General features: G+C 49.3%; 7 protein-coding genes across 7 annotated transcripts; 4 read left to right on the top strand and 3 right to left on the bottom strand.

The window, feature by feature from the left end:
* Positions 1–529: 529 nt before the first annotated feature.
* KY384_004918 (uncharacterized protein) lies at positions 530–1,564 on the top strand (the record flags this gene model as incomplete). The annotated part of the gene is made up of 1 exon (XM_044813421.1): positions 530–1,564. One exon carries the CDS (start codon positions 530–532, stop codon positions 1,562–1,564), a length of 1,035 nt encoding a protein of 344 aa, XP_044669699.1.
* A 1,792-nt stretch (positions 1,565–3,356) lies between these two features.
* On the top strand, positions 3,357–3,837 carry KY384_004917 (uncharacterized protein; the record flags this gene model as incomplete). Its single annotated transcript, XM_044813420.1, has 2 exons — positions 3,357–3,506; positions 3,598–3,837. 2 exons carry the CDS (start codon positions 3,357–3,359, stop codon positions 3,835–3,837), a joined length of 390 nt encoding a protein of 129 aa, XP_044669698.1.
* A 298-nt stretch (positions 3,838–4,135) lies between these two features.
* Positions 4,136–7,604, bottom strand: KY384_004916 (uncharacterized protein; the record flags this gene model as incomplete). Its single annotated transcript, XM_044813419.1, has 3 exons — positions 4,136–5,310; positions 5,358–7,436; positions 7,493–7,604. The coding sequence occupies 3 exons, from the start codon at positions 7,602–7,604 to the stop codon at positions 4,136–4,138; spliced, it is 3,366 nt and encodes a 1,121-aa protein (XP_044669697.1).
* A 1,172-nt stretch (positions 7,605–8,776) lies between these two features.
* On the bottom strand, positions 8,777–9,712 carry KY384_004915 (uncharacterized protein; the record flags this gene model as incomplete). The annotated part of the gene is made up of 1 exon (XM_044813418.1): positions 8,777–9,712. The coding sequence occupies one exon, from the start codon at positions 9,710–9,712 to the stop codon at positions 8,777–8,779; it is 936 nt and encodes a 311-aa protein (XP_044669696.1).
* A 52-nt stretch (positions 9,713–9,764) lies between these two features.
* KY384_004914 (uncharacterized protein) lies at positions 9,765–11,430 on the top strand (the record flags this gene model as incomplete). Its single annotated transcript, XM_044813417.1, has 6 exons — positions 9,765–9,930; positions 9,989–10,148; positions 10,334–10,676; positions 10,731–11,067; positions 11,125–11,272; positions 11,367–11,430. The coding sequence occupies 6 exons, from the start codon at positions 9,765–9,767 to the stop codon at positions 11,428–11,430; spliced, it is 1,218 nt and encodes a 405-aa protein (XP_044669695.1).
* Positions 11,431–11,766: 336 nt separating this feature from the next.
* Positions 11,767–15,280, top strand: KY384_004913 (uncharacterized protein; the record flags this gene model as incomplete). The annotated part of the gene is made up of 5 exons (XM_044813416.1): positions 11,767–11,829; positions 11,887–11,907; positions 11,958–14,416; positions 14,468–15,048; positions 15,108–15,280. 5 exons carry the CDS (start codon positions 11,767–11,769, stop codon positions 15,278–15,280), a joined length of 3,297 nt encoding a protein of 1,098 aa, XP_044669694.1.
* A 741-nt stretch (positions 15,281–16,021) lies between these two features.
* On the bottom strand, positions 16,022–18,578 carry KY384_004912 (uncharacterized protein; the record flags this gene model as incomplete). The annotated part of the gene is made up of 3 exons (XM_044813415.1): positions 16,022–18,148; positions 18,215–18,380; positions 18,433–18,578. 3 exons carry the CDS (start codon positions 18,576–18,578, stop codon positions 16,022–16,024), a joined length of 2,439 nt encoding a protein of 812 aa, XP_044669693.1.
* Positions 18,579–19,019: the final 441 nt, after the last annotated feature.

Here is a 19,019-nt window from a genome sequence, read left to right as displayed (position 1 = left end):
ACGGTCCAGCCCTTGGCGTGACATTTTTGACCCCTTGTGCTTCGAAGTGCAGGTTGCGGAAAGTCGTTTTGCCCCCTTGTAAAGGCCTACATCACTGGTTTTGGCACCTCAGACCTCAAAGCAAAGTCGTATAACCTATTCATAGTGTATTGCTGGCCCTCATTGTTTACTAGCATATGAACTGTTGTTCCGATGCGCCGGGATAGAATGACACCTTTATCATCGCCCTGTGATGATGAGGTTAATATGTCATACTGGCAGCCTCTTGTCTTCTATGGAAGCTTCTCAAGCAGGACAAATTAATACTAAATCGCTGGTTTTCTCCCGTTGCTCTCCGCGTCTAATTCACAGATCTTCTACGCTTCATCACTTAGTCGCTGGGGGCCGACCTTTGCTGATGACGGGATGGGTTTGGTGGCCCTACATTGATTAGGCACGACATTTCGCTTGTCGCTGTTTACAGGCAGCATTGTTGAGGACTGTAAGTTGGTTTTGCTGCCTCATAGCCTCATTTGAAACACAACACAACATGGCACCTGACGAAACCCCACTTGGGGTAACAAATTTGCCACCACCCGACGCGACTGGAGCTTTAGAGCCAATTTGTACGGCGACAAAAAGGAAGGGTCATCGTGCAGGAAAGAAAGGAGAGAAAAGGCTGGTAGGTCGATGGCAGAGGACGCGGGTCGGCTTCAAACCAGGAACAACTGATTTCGCGTGCCTTGATCTGAGAGTAGCGGCTAACGTGCTGCCTCTAGCATGTGCTCAGCTATACGAGATCAGGCTCTCAGAGGGTAGAGGCAGAGGCTTATTTGCTCTCAGGGATATCAAGTCTGGCACGAGAGTCATTAGTGAGGAGTCGATCATGGACATGGAGCCTGGCGAGAATAACTTCAAGTGTCCTTGGCGGTTTCTCAAACTTGATCCGGAGAAGCAAGCGACTTTTCTATCCCTGCAGTACAACGAAGACAAAGAGCAAGATGGATTGATTCGAGAGGCATTTCTGGCGCAGGAGGAAGCTGGTGCCGCTGGAAAGATCCTACCAATCGAAACCCAGATCCGCATCGCTCGTATCTACGGACAGTACGGCTTCAAGCGAAAGGATGGTGGAACGCGCTTCTGTATCAACACGAAGCTCATTAATCATGCCTGCATCCCGAACACTGACCACGCCTGGAACCCAGATATTCAGCGGATGACAGTCCACGCAGTCAGAGATATTCGGAAAGGCGAAGAGCTCTTTCATTCATATGTGCAGCCTTGGTATCCCCGAGAACAACGGCTTGCACGGTTGGAAAAACAATTCGATTTTTATTGTACATGTTCCGCGTGTGACATATCGACAGACTTTGGGCTGAGTAGCGCTATCAGAAGGGAGAGACTGCACGAGCTTGTGAATGATCTAACCATACACGGCAAAAGAGTTGAAGAGTATAAGAACTTAGCTTTTCATAGCCAGCTTGGTTTCGATCAGTATCCTGACGATGCTCTACCGAAGATGCTCGAGGTGGTCCAGCTAGTTGAAAAGGAGGGAATCTTTGATATGGAGCTGATGAGTGCGTAAGTGAACCAAAAGTCTCTTTGTGGCACGACAGCAATTGATTCTTCTTAGTTGCCGAAACCTTGCAGTTGTCTATCAACGTGCTGGTGACTATACGAATGCCCACCACTGGCTGCAGAAGGCAGTGGTGATCACGAAAAGATGTCTGGGGGACGACCATGTCAAATTCAAGAGCATGCAATGTTGGTGTGACGAGGCACTGGCGATGTCGGAAGGGCGAAAATGGGAGAACAAGTCATGTTGCAAGATATGTTCGGAACCTCAATGAATATTGAGACTCCGCATGATCAAACAGTGAGTCATGAGAATGGCGGTACGCAGCTGGAGAAATGCCGCGATGTGCTGCTCGATTCTGCTTCATCGGCGCTGCCTACCTACGCAAAATAGCCAAGGATGTGAGCAAGTCTGCGCCTCATGCCAATCGTTCTCTCTGTCTACTTAACAATCAACTAGAGATGAAACTTCGAGGATGATAATGTACCTTTAGCTCCTTAATGCATCTATCTCGAACCTTTGTTTTCCACCAAATGTGATGTAACTCTCCTGCTTCAAGAGCTCTCCAAGAATTTCCGCAAACCGCTAGAAGCAACTGAATAAGATTGAGAGTAATCCTTTTTGACCTCCAGATCGATTATTGCACGGGCTGTATCGCCATTGGAAGCCTAGTCTGGGGTTCAAATGGATGTCCTACGACTTTACACGAGCGGAAGCTTTGCTCGCTGGGCCAACGATTGCTAACCTTGTCGGACCATTATCGCCATCCAAAGCACTCGTCGACTGATGGAGCGCCTTGGCCAGTAGCCTCGCTTGCAACCCTAAAGTGCATGATCTTCAGGAGTCTCTGCTCTGAAGGCTGATCTTTCCCGCCATGTTCAGTCACACAACATCTTCCCTCTTGTTCAAATTATTCCACAGCCATGCCATCTCCCCTAGTGGCAATACCCTTGCAATAACTTTCCCTTTGATCAATGCCAACGACACCGGCCCATAAAGCCTCGAATCCCTACTGTGTGGCATATTATCCCCTTGAACCCAGCAATGCCCTTCCGGCACCTGAATCATCCTCGGCTCATTTGTCCTCACAAGCAAGATATCATCTATAGTCTTATCTCGCACAGCTACCGTACCCCCATCCGCATTGTTACTCTGTACAACGAAATCCCCAGGCATGCCGATCACCCTCTTCACAAGACAGACTCCAGGTTCCAATGGGTGAGAGAGGTCAACAAGGTCCCCAACTTGAACGTCATGCCCTCGTCGGTGGCGTTTCAGTATGGCGACGGAATCGCCCTTGACGGAAAGGGTGGGGATCATGGACGGGCCCCTACACTCGGATATTTCGACGACATTGCTGAATAAAAAATGCCAGAGAAGTGACGCCTGGCAAACGACAATGACGCTGCGGGGAAGGTAACCGGCTAGCCTAGTCGGGGGTCGCTGTTGCGGCTCATGGTGGGCCTGGCGGAGACGTGGGCGAGGAAAAGTCAAGGAGAGTGCATTGCTTCTGAGTGAAGATGTGAACCGGCGCAGACGGAGGAAGTTTGTTATCATCGAAAGCACATGTTGCCTGCAATTGAGAGACGACGATAGTAATGACTGTAAAATACGTGTAGAAATGAAGCTATACATTCGAAAGGCTCGGGGGCTAGTTCTAACCTAATCAGGGTTAACATGCGCACGTGGCAGCGTGGACGACCCGCGTCACGGCGTGCAAGAACCCCCCATCTTGACCCTACCTCGTTCACTGTTGACTGAACGAGCAGGTCAGAAGCTGTCCATAGCTAGTCACACCGACATGGCATCCGAAGCTACGCCACGCGTGAATGCCAAGTACCTTGAGACCTTTACAAATCAAACAGTCCGCATTCTCGGCAAAGTGACGTCGCTCAGAGGGGAGCTCGCTACAATCGATGCACAGGGGAGCGTCAACGTCACACTGAATAGGGTCAGCCTCCCATCAACTTTCAATGAATCGGAGGCTTCAGATGACCCTTCATGACTGCGAAATCATCGAAATCTGTGACTGACCTGGACAGGATGCGCACTTGCAAATGGGAAATGCCGCTGAGATTGTGGGAAAGGTACAGCAGGATTTGAGTGTGCGCGCTTTCCAGGCTGTAGACTTCGGAAGCAATATTGGTGAGCTCTGTCCTGAAAGAATGGAAGACGCTCAATGTGCTAATCAACATGCTTCATGTTCAGACTTCAATGCTGTTGAAGCCGTCGTGGATGCGACACATCGGTACAAGGAGATATTTTATGAGAGCGGTGATTGAGTCTTCCGGATGTCCCAATGTGAAGGAATGAAGGAACGACGATAGCAGTGGTCTGAGGAAGGAAGGCGGAGCAGAGTCTCTGCTATGTATACTTATTGAATAAGTCTAGTCTTCGCTATAATGCTTCATAACCACATGTCTTATTTAGCATATGCAATTTTTACATGCTGATCTTCACATCATCACGTCAAAATTCTCGCCCCTTCGTATGAGTCATAATACGCATTTGCTACACTTGGCAAATCACTTCAGTCGTTCACTTCAATACGTCATTTCAAATTGACACAGGCAGCCTTCGTCAAGCAGCGGACTCATTTTGCAATGTTGGTGGCCCCATTTGAGTAATTGCACTTGTTGACTTTGCAGTACTATGCACTTGGTGCTTGTCGCTTCCGTCCGGACTGGCAATGGTATTTGGCAGAGTGCAGTCACCCCAGAGACTATCGTTACCCTCACCAGAGAAATCACCAAAGTTCCATGGAGGAGGGCTGCTCGGCATTGGTACGTCGGTACTGATGAGATCTTGTGAGTCAAAGTGGCCGAAGTCGAAATCCGCTAGATGTGCATTGTTAGGTGTATTACGTAGAGAAGGAAGGGGAGGGAAGCTGAAGTTGCCTCCTGGGCTGCCCGCATTAGCATCCGAGAGTAATTGACTAAGATGCGCTGTGAAGGGTGTCAGCTCAGGGAACACTCCCGACGTCTTTGTGGGAGTCCGCTTAGGCGTGGATGGAGGGAGAAGGCGTTCTCGATCCAATGACTTGCCGCCTGATGAAGAAGGTTTACTAGGGGATTTTGAAGGCGTACGATTGAGGAAGGGGTATTTCGATCTGGAGCCGGTTGGAGTAGAGAGATGCGCGGGTGGTCCATAGCCGTCTTCATTGAAGAAACGATCAATATCATCCTCAGTACTAGGTGGGTAATTCTCCTTGTTTGCCGAACGTGAAATGGGTTCATTGAGTTCTTCAAGAGAATCCTTCTTGGAGGTATTTTCAACAGCACTAGTGGGGGATCTCTGCTTCGATTTGGCCTTCTCGGATTGGTGAGGCGAAGGGAAAAGAATACGCCGAGTCGGCTGTGGTGTAAGATTTTCCACCTCAATAGGTTCTTGCTCAGTGCCATTGAATTTGTGGGGCGAAGACCTGATTGCCTTCTTGAGAGCCGCAGTGGCTGATGCCTCATCCATCGTGCCACATGGGTTCGACGGTGTAGTCTTATCGTGCGAGTCGACACCCCATTTCATTGCTGGGAGCTTAGGTTCGTTCTCTAAAGCATCAACCTGCTTGGGCGCAGAAGTTGGGGATGAAGGATCGGAGAAGGTGCCTGAAGCAGCCTTTGTGCTTTGCCCCGAAGACGCAGGTCGTGGTCCAGTGCTTCGACGTCGGCCTTTTTCTTTGTCATCAGGGCCTTTCTGAGACTTATCCCACATCTCCTTAGGCCTCATACATTTCTTAGTAGTGAGAAACATGCCACAAGCTAATCCATTCATTAGTAATGGTCTAGGAACGTAGGTGTATCCTTACGATTGCAAAGCAGCATTTCAGTAAACCCCTCATCTTCTTCTGCGAGCGACTTCTTGATGATCCTAAACAGGCAGATTTCGCCCTTTTTGTCTGTTTGCAATGTCTGCCATGCCAAAACGCCGCTTTCTTGATTTGAGAGACGAACATGCTCTGGTGTACCACTATGTATCTTCGACCAGGCCTTTCTCCATGCTGGAGTTTCGATTGCACCGCAATTATCGCAAAATGGAGGGATTTCACCTGCCGCAACGGACGTGGCCAATTTACTTTGTATGGTCGCCTTTTTCCTTACACCAGACTGACCGCCCGTGTCACTTTGCCGTCTACCTCTCCCGCGCGGCGTAGTTCTGTCCATTCTGTTATCGGCTGGCTGGGACTGGCCGGTATCAGATGCTGGATGAGCCGCATGTTTGCCTGCCCATGTTTGCGAGCGATGCAAAGTACAAGGTCGAATTGGATCGCTTGCAGGAATAGGCGGAGGCAACTCGCTAGACGAGACAGTTCTGTTCAATAAACGACTTTCAGGATTGCTATGTGAGCTTAGTGTTTCTTCGCTCCCTTGTAAGCTTTGTTCGAATTGAATCTGCGGTAGCTCTGACATCGTGCCGTCACCTTGAACAAAGTCATAATTGTCTACCGGTAAGTCCAAACGTTTACTGTATTGAGCCGCAACAGCGAAATCTTCCTCGTCTAAAGAGCGCAACTCCTGATCGTCGAACAGATTATCTAGTGAGCCTGTGAAAATACCTGAGTCATCGAAGGCACGAGGGAATTCGGGCAATTGTGGACTAGAATGAGTGGTCAGGTCCTCCGGGAAGACAGGTGGAGAAGATGCAATGTCAGCCGGCGAGCTTTCGGCTTGACTTTTCTCGGGCGATAATTCTGGCGCCTTGTCGGAAATGACAGCAGGACTCAATGCTTCATTCGAAGGGGTTGCAATTAATTGAGATAATTGGCCGAGGTTGCTCCTTGATACTGGCATCCGCGGTTTTTTGATAATTTGAGACGGGTCTGCTACCGGAGTTGGAGCTCTAGGCTGGTTGTCTAGCGACAAGTGCGGATGCGAATCAGGTCGAACTGCCGTTGGTTGATGTATCCTCACAGACGCAGCGGTGCTTGCTGCGACCCTTAGAGAGTCTGGTTGTTTTCCAAGTTCGGGTTTGCCATCCCATTCAGCTTGAACAACTCTTGCCCTCTTCTTGTTGGGTCCCTCATCTGGTCGATCATCTCCGGTGCAGTAACCAGGGTCAGTAGATTCTGGAGGCGGCTCCTTCTTGCCGCGTCGAGTCTTGGGACCTTTGTAATTTGGGCCTGGTTTTCTCCCTCTCCTTTTTGGTGCTACTGTGGTTGAGGTGACACTGGAGGCTGGACTTGGAAGTCGTGGTAATTGCTGGCCAGCCTCTGCATTCGCAAAACTATTTGAACGGGACAAAAGTCTTCTCGCTTGAGCTGATTGCTCATAATCTCCACTGAGCAAACGTTGAACATTCTCAATTCCAAAGGTATTTTGTTGAGCCGTCGATGGCGACTGACTCCTGCTCTGCATAGTCTGCTGTAGAAAGTTTGGATTGTGGTTCAAGAATGAGGTCCACGCTTGAGGATCAAAGCCTGGTGGCATTGCCTGACTAATGTCCCTGTATTTTTTCATACTTTCAAGATATTCGCTTTGCTTAGACGTTGGTACAGGCACGAGGCGTAGTTTCACTTCCAAAGTCTCCTGGCTTCCACCCGTGAAGATGCTAAGGGCGTTCTGGCTGACTCGCCCTGTCACCATTGTTCGGGATTGTTGCGCTGGAGCTCCCGGAGTCGGTGAAGCTGAGGCTAGAATCCACGATAACATCCCTTGTCCGACCAATGGCGTCTCATACTCGGAATAATCATACGCATATACAGTGTAGTCTTGACCCAAGCCTGTGACTATCTCCGGGCTCGCTGTCGCTATGGCTTGCAGACATGTCTTCAGCTCAATAATACCAACTTGTGTGTCAGCGCTAAGAAATACAGTGCGTATGTCCAATGTATGAGGCCATCGTGCTAAGCAGTTTGTCTTATCTTCGTCGAAGGTGTAGAGTACTTTCACTAAGCTCGAGCTTAGTATGACGTAGTCCAAGGGGGGCTTTGTTTGCGCAACTTACATCTCATTTGCCGGACTGAAGTATCTGGTGAATGTTGAGGTTGAGGTGTTCTTCTGGGAGCCAGAGTCGGCGAGGACGCGATGGCTCTGTTGGGGCGGCCATACTCCGACATATTAAGGTAGATAAAGTTCAATTTTCCATGAGAGTCAGCTCCAAAGCTAATTCGGATCGCGGGAGTAGCAGGTCAAGCTTCCATCCACTCAGCTCCTCATTTACAGTATGATGGACGACTAAGAGGACTCAACGACGCGCTTGCGGGCAACCATTGTGACTTATCAAAAGGCGTCGGCAGGTATTAGATGAACGTAGAGCTGGCCAGACGGTTGAGGAAGACAACGCGATGCTAAGTCGAAGCTTGGTCGTAGCCAATGTGTGATGTTCAAGGCTTTACAATCAATGCCTCACCAGCTTCTCGCGGTGTATCTACCTTAGATCCGAACGCGCCAAGACCCCGCTAAGAAACACGGCACAGTTCCGCCTTTTGAGCTTGGCATTAAAGCTTTGCTTTGTTTCATTGTCCAGGTCAGCGTCAAAAGCAAAGGCGAATTCGCTCCTCTTTATACAAATGGCGGATTCTTCTAAGATACAGTATGTTGCTAATCATATGACCCCTGACGTCATTGTACACAATCTAAGTGCTTTTTAGGGAGCTTCTAAACAAACCAAGAGCAGACTTGACGTGGGTTTCCTTGCAATGCTCAACACGACACAGCGCAATTCTGGCCGTCGCTGCTGAAGCATCATATCACTGACTGTGACTGTGCAACAGAGAATATGAAGTCTCCGTCCTTGAAGAACACGAATTCACCGCTGGCCCTCTATCTATCCTTCAGACCGCTGTCCGCTCCCACACGCAAGTCTTGATATCATGTCGGAACAATCGCAAGCTGCTTGCAAGGGTAAAAGCGTTTGATAGGCATTGCAATATGGTTCTGGAGAATGTCAAGGAAATGTGGACCGAAACACCACGAACTTCTGCTGGCAAAAAGGGAGGCCGGTGAACAAGGACAGGTTCATAAGCAAAATGTGCGTCGTGATCCTTCTGCCATCCAACCAGCGTTATGTGAGTCAGAGCGCTGACGAAAGTTCTCTAGGTTTTTGCGCGGAGACTCGGTAATACTTGTCTTGCTTAGTTGAGTACATACTTAGGCAGAAATTGCACTAACCGTCACATTATCTCTGTCCACAAGGCACGCCAATTCTTCCAATGCCGAACCTTGGCGTATCACCAAAACTTCGAGTGACGGAAATCTGAATTAGAGCTCTCTGGTGCAAGAGGTAGCGCTACGCCGTTACTTCTTTGTTCCTAGATCCATCGAAATACATTTCAACCTGTTTGCCAGGGGTGCCTTTCATCGCAACTTTTTCTTGCACGCCGGCTACGTCCAACGCTGCCGCACGTATCTTTGCCACCAAAGAGTTTGCGAGATCGCTGTTGTCAGTCCTCTTGCTTTGCCAACCTTTCTTCCTTGGGGCCCCGATAACCACCTCGACTTTGCATCCTTTCTTCAGGAACTCAGTCATCTGCCGTAGTCGATGATCCAAATCGTTGCGATCAATTGTCCAGTTGACATGCAACTGCTTTGTTTCTAATTTCGATGCCTTCATAGCCTTCTTCCTCGCAGTCTCCTTTTCACGCTCCTCTTGCTTATCGATGTATCGGCAAATAGGATACATGTTTACGTCGCCCGCTGGCTGAACCTGGCGCAAGGTTTCCAGGAAGTTGTTATCTTGATCCTTTTTGCGGAACTCCAGGGCTTCTTGAAGAAGGACAGGTTCTCCAAGTTTGCCATCCTGGACAACGCGTACCATATAGGCCCTAATCAATTCATCTTGAGGTAATCTGCCTTCATTGCTATGCTCCTCTTTTGGGCCAAAGTGTTCAATTTCCTGATTGCGTCTCGGCGCAACTCTTGAATCGTTTGCAAATGCGTTACGCTCTTGAGGCTGTTGTTGGGGTTTGACTGACTGATAGAAGTTGGAGCGGTGCGGAGCTGTTGAAATGGGTCTGATGCCTAGATAGGCTAAAGGCGCGACTTCAAAGCTAGCATTGAATGGACGTTGAAGGCCTTTGCTAAGTTTGAAAAAGGGCTGTGAGTATCTCATATCATGCTTCTCAACAAGTGCAAGCCTGAGGTCGGCGGAGACTAATATCTTGCCCGCGACAAGTGCACTAGACCGTTTTAGGTGACCATTCCAAAATTGCCATTGAGAACTCATCCATTCGTCACTCGTAGTGCGCAGTTGCGGTTTTGTCTCAGCTTCTGCAAGTATGCCAACTCTATCGCGAACTATAAGTCCTTTGCTACGTACAAGTCGATCAGTCTTAAGACAGACAGGGTCCAGCAATCCTGTCCACCAAATTTTTGCAAAGGACATTCGATGTGCACGCGGACTTGCCACAGCGTTTGAGCGCACTAAGCCTCATGTCAATATTGGTTTGTTCATCAATAAATATTCGTGAGCTCCCGGGAGCAATGGCTAATTTACCTTGAGGCACAATTGGTCACGTTGACCACGGCAAGACCACGCTGACTGCCGCCATAACGAAGAGACAAGCCGAGAAGGGCTACGCCCAATTTCTTGAGTATGGCGCCATCGACAAAGCTCCAGAGGAACGCAAGCGTGGAATCACAATAGCTTCGGCACATATCGAGTACGCTACGGATGCACGGCATTACTCCCACGTGGACTGTCCTGGTCACGCAGATTATGTCAAGAATATGATTACGGGTACTTCTAATATGGATGGTGCTGTCATTGTTGTGGCCGCCTCAGATGGACAGATGCATGTGGCAAAGGAACACCAAGGAGAGAAAAACTTTTGCTAACATTTGGCAGGCCTCAAACCAGAGAGCATCTCCTCTTGGCCAGGCAGGTTGGCGTGAAAAAGCTCGTTGTTTTTGTAAACAAAGTGGATGCAGTAGAGGACAAGGAGATGTTGGAGCTTGTGGAAATGGAGATGCGAGAACTTCTCAACACATACGGTTTCGAGGGAGATGACACACCTATTGTCCTTGGTTCTGCTCTTTGCGCATTGCAGGGCAAGTCACCGGAGATTGGTGCTGAGAAAATTGACGAGCTCTTAAAATCGGTAGACGAATGGATACCCACACCAGAGCGAGATACGGAGAAACCCTTCCTAATGGCAGTGGAGGACGTTTTCTCCATCCCTGGAAGAGGCGTAAGCTACCTTCGTCTACTTGATGGTCTACATCCTACTGACTTGATAAAACAGACAGTAGCTAGCGGCCGAGTGGAACGTGGTCTCTTGAAGCGAGATGCTGAGGTGGAGTTGGTGGGAAAGGGCGGCAATCCAATAAAGACCAAAGTCACAGATATAGAAACTTTCCACAAATCGTGTGAAGAGTCGAGAGCTGGCGACAATTCGGGACTTCTCCTGCGAAGTGTGAAGAGAGAGGATGTCAAGCGAGGTATGGTAGTGGCAAAACCCGGCTCAGCGAAGCCACATAAGCGATTCTTGACATCTATGTACGTCTTGACCAAGGAGGAAGGTGGTCGACATACGGGCTTCCATGAGAACTACAAGCCACAAATTTTCTTACGAACAGCTGGTGAGATCTGTGGTTTTAAATGATCCTATGGTACACGCTGCTAACCAAACATCTCAGACGAAGCGTGTGCATTCTTGTGGCCCGCAGACAAGGAAGATAAGGAACAAATGGTGATGCCTGGTGACAACGTTGAGATGGAATGCGAAATATTTCAGCCAATCGCTCTTGAGGAGGGGCAACGCTTCAACGTTCGAGAAGGCAATCGGTGAGCTTGCAATCCTGTGGCATTTTTTCATTCACCATTTCTAACAGGTGACAGTACCGTTGCGACTGGTCTCATTACTAGAATCATGAAGTAGCATCGACGGACTTCACGCGAACGGTGAGTGGGAATCTCATGAACAAGCAGAAGAAGCTAGGTAGTAGGTTGGTGGAAGGATGTACAAAGATCGTCTTAGATGTATTACCGCAAATTCTCCGCTCCTGCTAGGCACCGGACTGGGCTTGAGGTCATAGCATGAGGCGTTGTGTCACCGGAATTAGATAACTGTGTAACAATAAGGTCCAAATTAAGACCTACTGTGCAAACAGGAACAAGTTCTCCGCAATGAATGAAATACCTTTATCGTCCAGCGAAGGCGGAAAGCTCCTGCGCATTTTCGCATGTCCGCTGACTCATGCCCTGACAAAATTGTCAGTCTCATTTCGAGATTTATATACATATAACTTTTGATCAAGGTATGTCTGTGCTTGTTTAAAATGCCAGTCATCGGTCTGGAAAAGCTCATAGCTCTTCAACAAAAGGCGGATGATATTAGAAACGTAAGTCAATCCGTAACCATGAAATTATTCATCACCTTATACGACCGGGGCTTCTAGGTCTGTATCCTTGCACACGTCGTAAGTCGAGCGGACGAAGCACCACTTATGCACAGAAATAACAGAGGTAGGATCATGGGAAAACCTCCCTTACAGACGCTCTTATTGCCACAAATGGCATCATATCTCCTAAGATGGCGGGTAAGATACGATACCTTGATTCTCGCCCTGACGAGCAGCTGCGAGGCATCACAATGGAGTCGTCCGCTATCTCTTTGTATTTTTCGATGCTACGTCGCTCCGCTCCTGACACACCCCCTGTCGAGAAGGAGTATCTGATCAATCTGATTGATTCGCCTGGGCATGTCGACTTCAGCAGTGAGGTTTCCACAGCTTCGAGGCTCTGCGACGGCGCTCTAGTGCTTGTTGATGCGGTAGAAGGTGTCTGTAGTCAGACCGTCACTGTTCTCCGTCAGACGTGGACCGAAAAGTTAAGACCAGTACTCGTGATCAACAAAGTAGATCGCCTGATCACGGAGCTCCGATTGAGTGCGGCAGAGTCATACTCCCACCTCTCGAAATTAATAGAGCAAGTCAATGCTGTCATAGGTACGTTTTTCCAAGGTGAGCGAATGGAAGAAGATCTGCAGTGGCGAGAAAAGATCGAACAAAAGGCCGCAGAAGCAACAGAGAAGAGGGCTGCGCTAGCTGGTGATATGGAGAGTATTGCTCCAAGTAGTACCACTGGAGAGTTTGAGGAGAAAGGCGATGAGGACCTTTATTTCTCTCCCGAGAAGAATAATGTCATCTTCAGCAGTGCTGTTGACGGCTGGGCTTTCACGGTCAGGCAATTCGCATCTATGTACGAGAAGAAGTTGGGTATCAAGAGGTCTGTTTTGGAGAAGGTGCTATGGGGAGACTACTATCTCGAGCCAAAGACGAGGAGGGTTCTTGGTTCTAAGCATCTAAAAGGCCGAGCACTGAAACCAATGTTTGTGCAGCTTGTGCTTGACAGCATATGGGCTGTTTACAATGCTACCATGAGTGGCACTACTGAAAGAGGTGATCCAACATTGCTTGAAAAGATTACAACCTCTCTTTCATTGAAAATCCCTTCTCATGTTCTCCGCTCGAAAGATAATCGCGCTATTCTGACAAATGTCTTTTCTTCATGGTTACCGGTGTCGACTGCTGTTCTCGTTTCCGCTATTGAGTATCTTCCTGGACCACGAGTATCCCAAGCAGAAAGACTACCATCCCTAATTGATGTGTCGCCAGGGGCGTCAGCTGTCGATCCACAAATACGAGATGCTATGATCAATTCAAAAGCGACCCTCGATGGTCCTTTCGTCGCCTATATCAGTAAGATGGTCGCTGTACGTGAAAGTGAATTGCCAAAATATAAAAAAAGGGCTGGACAAGGTATGACTGGAGAAGAAGCCCGTGACCTGGCCCGAAAGAAGCGCATGGAAATACAGAAAACGCAATTAATGATGAATGCTGGTGCTGGTGCTGGTGCTGATCATGGCGTTGAAGATATCTCGGAACCTTTAGAAGGCATGGCGTTGAACGGCTCGGTCGTTGATGAAGAAGAGGACCCAGAACATCTTGTTGGTTTTGCAAGAACATACTCGGGTTCGCTCTCTGTAGGGGACTCTATTTATGTCCTACCTCCTAAATTTTCTCCAAATAATCCTCATGCAGCACCCAAGCCACAGAGAGTGGCCGTGACTGGGCTTTATCTGATGATGGGACGAGGCCTCGAGATACTCACATCTGTGCCTCCCGGTGTCGTTTGTGGCATAGCTGGGCTGGAGGGTCTTGTACTGAAGTCTGCTACTTTATGCAGCAAGCTTGAAGGTGCCGTCAATCTGGCTGGGCTCAGCATGGGTACTCAGCCCATTGTTCGAGTCGCCCTGGAACCTGTCAATCCAGCGGATCTAGACAAGATGATTCAGGGTATGAAATTGCTGGAACAGAGCGACCCTTGCGCGAGGTATGAGCTTTTGAGCAGCGGTGAGCATGTCATCTTGACCGCTGGCGAGTTGCATCTCGAGAGATGCCTCAAGGATCTTCGAGAAAGGTTCGCAAGATGCGACATTCAGGCTGGCGAGCCGATTGTGCCATATCGTGAAACAATAGCCAGCAGTGCGGAGATGACGCCACTCAAGGACAAAGATCTCCCAAGGGGCACGATTATCAGTGATACAAATTCAAGGCAAATTACCTTACGGCTGCGGACAGTACCACTCCCAGTCTCGGTGACAACGTTTCTGGAGAAGAATGTAGCCTCAATCAGGCGCCTGTATGCAGAACAAAAAGCCCAGCAAGAAAAGCGTCAGGCTTCTGCAGCCGAGCATCAGGACGAGAGCGACGAGGAACTCGAACAAGAGAACGAGAGTGCTGAAGTCAATGTAGATTTTGTTTCCGTCTTGGAATTTCGAGAGAAGCTACGTACCGCATTCGCCGAAGCAAACGCAGAGAATGGTATGTGGAATAATGTGGTTGATAAGATCGCAGCGTTTGGGCCAAGAAGAATTGGTCCAAATATCCTGGTGGATGCAACACCAGAGGGCACATGCCAACGATTGTATGACGCCTTTCTCCCACAAGGGGTAGACTCTGATGCTAATTCTTTCAGCCTTCGAGAAAACGACACCCAAAATCGGCCTCAGCATCTCGACACCAAAGCTGCCAATAGAGATCTCATTCATCCTCGCGAGCTCTCGGACAAAGTCTCCTACGCATTCCAGCTAGCCACGGCCCAAGGCCCAATGTGCCACGAGCCAATTCAAGGCATAGCAGTCTTCCTCGAATCCCTCACCATCAATTCCTCCTCTGACAACCTCCCATACACCACAATAACTCCAAGCATTGACGCCAACAACACAGACATCTCATACGTACCCCACGCAACACCATCAGCACCTTCAACAGCAAACAAAGACCCCAACATCGGCCGCCTGACAGGCGAAATCCTCAAACTAACCACCTCAGCAATCCACACCTCCTTCCTCTCCTGGTCCCCGCGGCTCATGCTCTCCTACTACTCCTGCACAATCCAAACGCACCCAGACGTTCTTGGCCGCACCTACAGCACCCTATCCCGCCTGCACGCGACCATAACTTCCGAATCAATGGCTGAAGGCACACCCTTCTACAGCATCACAGCGCTCCTCCCACTCGCCACCTCCTTCAATATTGCCGGTGAACTCATGAAGAGTACGTCCGGGGGGCACAGCCGCAGCTGCTGTATCACGGGTTTGAGGTGCTGGATGAAGACCCCTACTGGGTGCCTAGGAGTGAGGAGGAGTTGGAGGATTTCGGGGAGAAGGGAGATCGGGAGCGCTGGAGCAAGGTTCTTTTAGATAGGGTGAGGAGGAGGAAGGGTCTGATTGTCAAGGGTGAAAGGGTTGTTAAAGAGGGTGAGAAGCAGAAGACGCTGAAGAAGTGAGAGGGTGACATGAAGACTCGTCAGAGTGAAGTGGAATGATACGAAAACTAGGAACGACCTCTTGTGATATTTAGGTGGGCTCGTGTGCATTTTCAAATAGGGGCCTACGTAAGAAGACGCGCAGAACGCTTCGTAAGATCAGATGAGGGGCGTGGAGCGGGTGTGCAGAAAGGTATTGCGTGGAAGCAGTAGGTCAGAATGGCCAACAAAGCGGCTATGAATCTGGATATTGTAGATCGTTCATGTCTCTCGAATATAGCTACTCAGACATGTTCGGGAATCATAAGTCGTGAATTCACTACTACATCAGTCTTGTCATTCAGCGTCGTGGTAGGGTAAAAATCATCAAGAGTAAGAACATTGCTGAAAGGAACAACTCGAACGCTATACAAATTTAAAGCGACCGTGGCGATACAGTAGCATAGTAGAAAAAGGATGCTCTTCGGCATCATGTCGAGCATCGGGGTATTTGTAAGTCATTCCGGTCATTGAAGCTGATGATCTAGCCGACGGTATCGTGGGTGCCGTTCTGATCGTATTGCGGAGGCGTTACTATAAAGAGCTTGCGCTCATCCTTCTATTCTCATTGTGTCGTTTCCTCGTTATGCTTCCTTCTGTAGTGTGTCTGCTGCAGTGTGCGCAGAGCTGCTGTTGCCCGAGAGCTTGTCCGATACTCACTTAGTCAAATTTATTTACTTGTGGGGATTGTTGCTTGCACCAAATGACTTGCAGAAGTCATCCTCAGAAGAAGTTGCTATGAGCTATCCAGCTCTGAGGGAAATGATGGTGGTCGCTGCTGGGATACTGTTGTCCATAAGTGGAGCTGCCAAAGGCGTTATCACTGATGTAGTGATTCGCACCGAGGCCTGCCCCCTGTAATACATGACGACCTTGGTCCAGCCAAGCATCGAAACCATCGTCGTTCTCGATATCAGGTAGTGGATCCATGATTCGTCTGTTGTCGACGACGAGGTAATTCTGGCCATCTGCAAACTCGCTACCGGAAAAATTGCCGCGCTTTGCTGCTGCCTCTGCGGTCTTGAAACACCAGTAATAGAGCACTCTCAACATTTTCCTTAAATGGCTCACTGCATTAGAATGATCGAAAGGTTGGCCGAAGGTAGAAGGTTCATGGGCAAGTAAAAATGAATATCGAAGACGCAACACACAGGTTGTGCTGTGCATCTGACTATTCAGCGTCGCGGTATCCACCTTTCCAGTCGTCTGAGGCAAAGACATACATTGACTCTGCAGCTGAGCGTGCCCCAATTTCTCCACCGCTCGAAGGACAAGGCGATTCAACATGGCAGCATACTTGAGCTGCCTCGAATCATTTATATTTAGATATTGGTGTGGCGAGACACCAGATACTGGTACCAAGCGATAGGTTGCTCGACTTGGCATGAGGGTCCAATGGATGAGCCGCTCCACGTCTGTCATTTCTTTTGGAGGGATGACTACTTGCGACCAGTCAGATGCAGCCGATTTTCCCATCGACTTGTCGCTATCAAAGAAGTCACCGAGCTCAAGATCCTGCTTCTGCTTGCTCATACGAGCAATCTTCTGAGACAATCGGGTATAGCATTCACCTGCATCTATTAAGTAAGACTGGGAATTCACATGTTCCACTCGAATGTGGTAGCGACCACGCAGAGGACACAAGAACTGAAGAAGAGCAGGCAGGGGGAATGTGTCAGGAATTTGGATGATTGCTTGAAGAGGGCGTCCTGAAGTCGCAGTCGACAAGGTCAAGTGGAACGTGCCATTGGAGGGGACTTTGTCGAAATACTCAAGCCACCGCGCTACCACGCATGGAATGCCTTTCCTTGCTTTCTCACATCTACCGCACGGATAAGATCGTTGGTCGCAGCCCGTCTTGTTGCTAACGCAATTGATGCAATTCTGCGCGTTCTTTCTGTTCCAATTGACCTTCTCTTTCTGCTCCGAAGTGTATGGCCTTTTCCGGTTTGGTTTTGCATCTAATGATGCAGGCAGGACTGGATCTACGTCCAGATCAATGATGGCAATTTCTTCACGTGTATCCATTTCCATACCCTCCGGTATGGATCCAAGCGGTCTGTTCGGAGCTTGAACACTGCAAACGGAGCCCGAGCTTCGTCTTCTCCCTTTGCTAGTCTTACGATTGACAGGTACATCGGAAACCCTTGATTGGGACATCGAGCCCCTTAGCCTTGCCTTGGTGATTTGTTGTGACGCGTTGCCCTTCTTAGGGCTTGTTGGAGGCTTCGTCATAGGGGTAAAGTGCCCTTTGGTAGGTGGGAAAGAGCCGGCTATATCCCCTTGCCATTTCTCGCTCGAACGTCGATCAACGATGTCATGAGGCTCCGCCCAGCTGATTCTTCGTGCACCTCCATTTGCTCTAATTGTTGGGACGTAAAGTCCGCTTGGAACAGCAGGAGCAGACGTATCGTACTGTGCACCGATACTTGTATTTGACATAGCAACGAATTGGTCTCCAAGGGCAGCGAAGTTATTATCATGATGAGGGGACATGGTGTAGGATGAGTGATAATGATTTTGCCCTAGCGTGGATTCGACAGGTACACTGTGAGAAAGCATGTCTTCAAGCTCCATATAATCCATACGGACGCCTGCTTCCACAACACTGCCCTCACCTGCAATATTGGGATCCTGGCTCTTCATACGTTCCTGCTCATCGAGCGCGTCGTTGTCGAAGGAATCGTGGTCGCTTGTAGCTGTAGATTCAAGGTCCTGGAACCCGTGCATTGGCAGTCTGGGCGACCACATGTGTGAAGAAGCATCGTGGTCGCTGCTGTGGGCAGCTGACCCAGCCATGTCGGACTCATCCACCCAGGGGTAGGCATTGAAGCCTTGGGAGGAGTTCAGCTAGCCGAAGCAGTCAGCAAAGGAGACTCCAGAGAATGGATAGGGTCATACGTTTCCAAATGATACCGAGAGGCCGGATATGTTGTTCAGATCAGCCTGGTTTGGACGATGTGGTATCGGAATTGGAGACGACGAGCCTTGAGGACTCTGCCAGATGTCTGGGTAGTCCTCGTACGCCCTAGAGGGTGGGTAGTCTCGTAGGTCCGCCATGGGACGAAGGTTTGGTACGTCACTGAGATGCGCCGTGAGTATGACCTTGGCATGGAGCAGGATGATGAACATACATAGCCTGTAACTCGTCGTCATCCTCAAAGTCATGTCTGCCGCCGCATTCTCGATCGCAACCACGCTCACGGGCATAAGGGTCGATCTGGTCGGTAATGGTGCTGAACTCTGAGCCCGATTGTCTTTGGTAGGAAGTGTACGACATGGCAGAAGCAACGGATATAATGCAATCAAAGTCAAATTGAGCATATACGAGAACAACGAAGGAATGAAGCAGACAGGGCAGATTGCAGGAGTGAAAAAATGCTGGAAGAGGTGAGATGTGCTGGTGGAGAAGTACTGAGAGCTTTAAATGGACATCGGTATGAAGGATGGAAAAGGTGCAAGGCTCTTGGTGGGCAGACCTATAAGAGGGTCAACAAGGCTGGAGCCAAGCCTAAACAGGCAGACAACGGGTGCATACAGCCAGAAGGTCACAAGTCGCTTAGAGGCGGTCTGCTAATTGAACTGAATTGCGTTGCAGACGCGAACAGTGCAAACGAACCGGCATTCCAACCACTGGCTTTGGCTCATGCCCTGACGACCGCCCGACTTGTTGGGCAGACAATCCACGCCCGGCCCTGTGAAACATTTCCAAGCATTGATG

This window comes from Bacidia gigantensis (assembly GCF_019456465.1).
Source record: "Bacidia gigantensis strain McMullin 20006 chromosome Unknown contig_244, whole genome shotgun sequence".
In the NCBI taxonomy this organism is placed as follows: domain Eukaryota; kingdom Fungi; phylum Ascomycota; class Lecanoromycetes; order Lecanorales; family Ramalinaceae; genus Bacidia; species Bacidia gigantensis.
The sequence above is the reverse complement of the archived record's forward strand: the minus strand, read 5'-3'. Positions and strand labels throughout refer to the sequence as shown.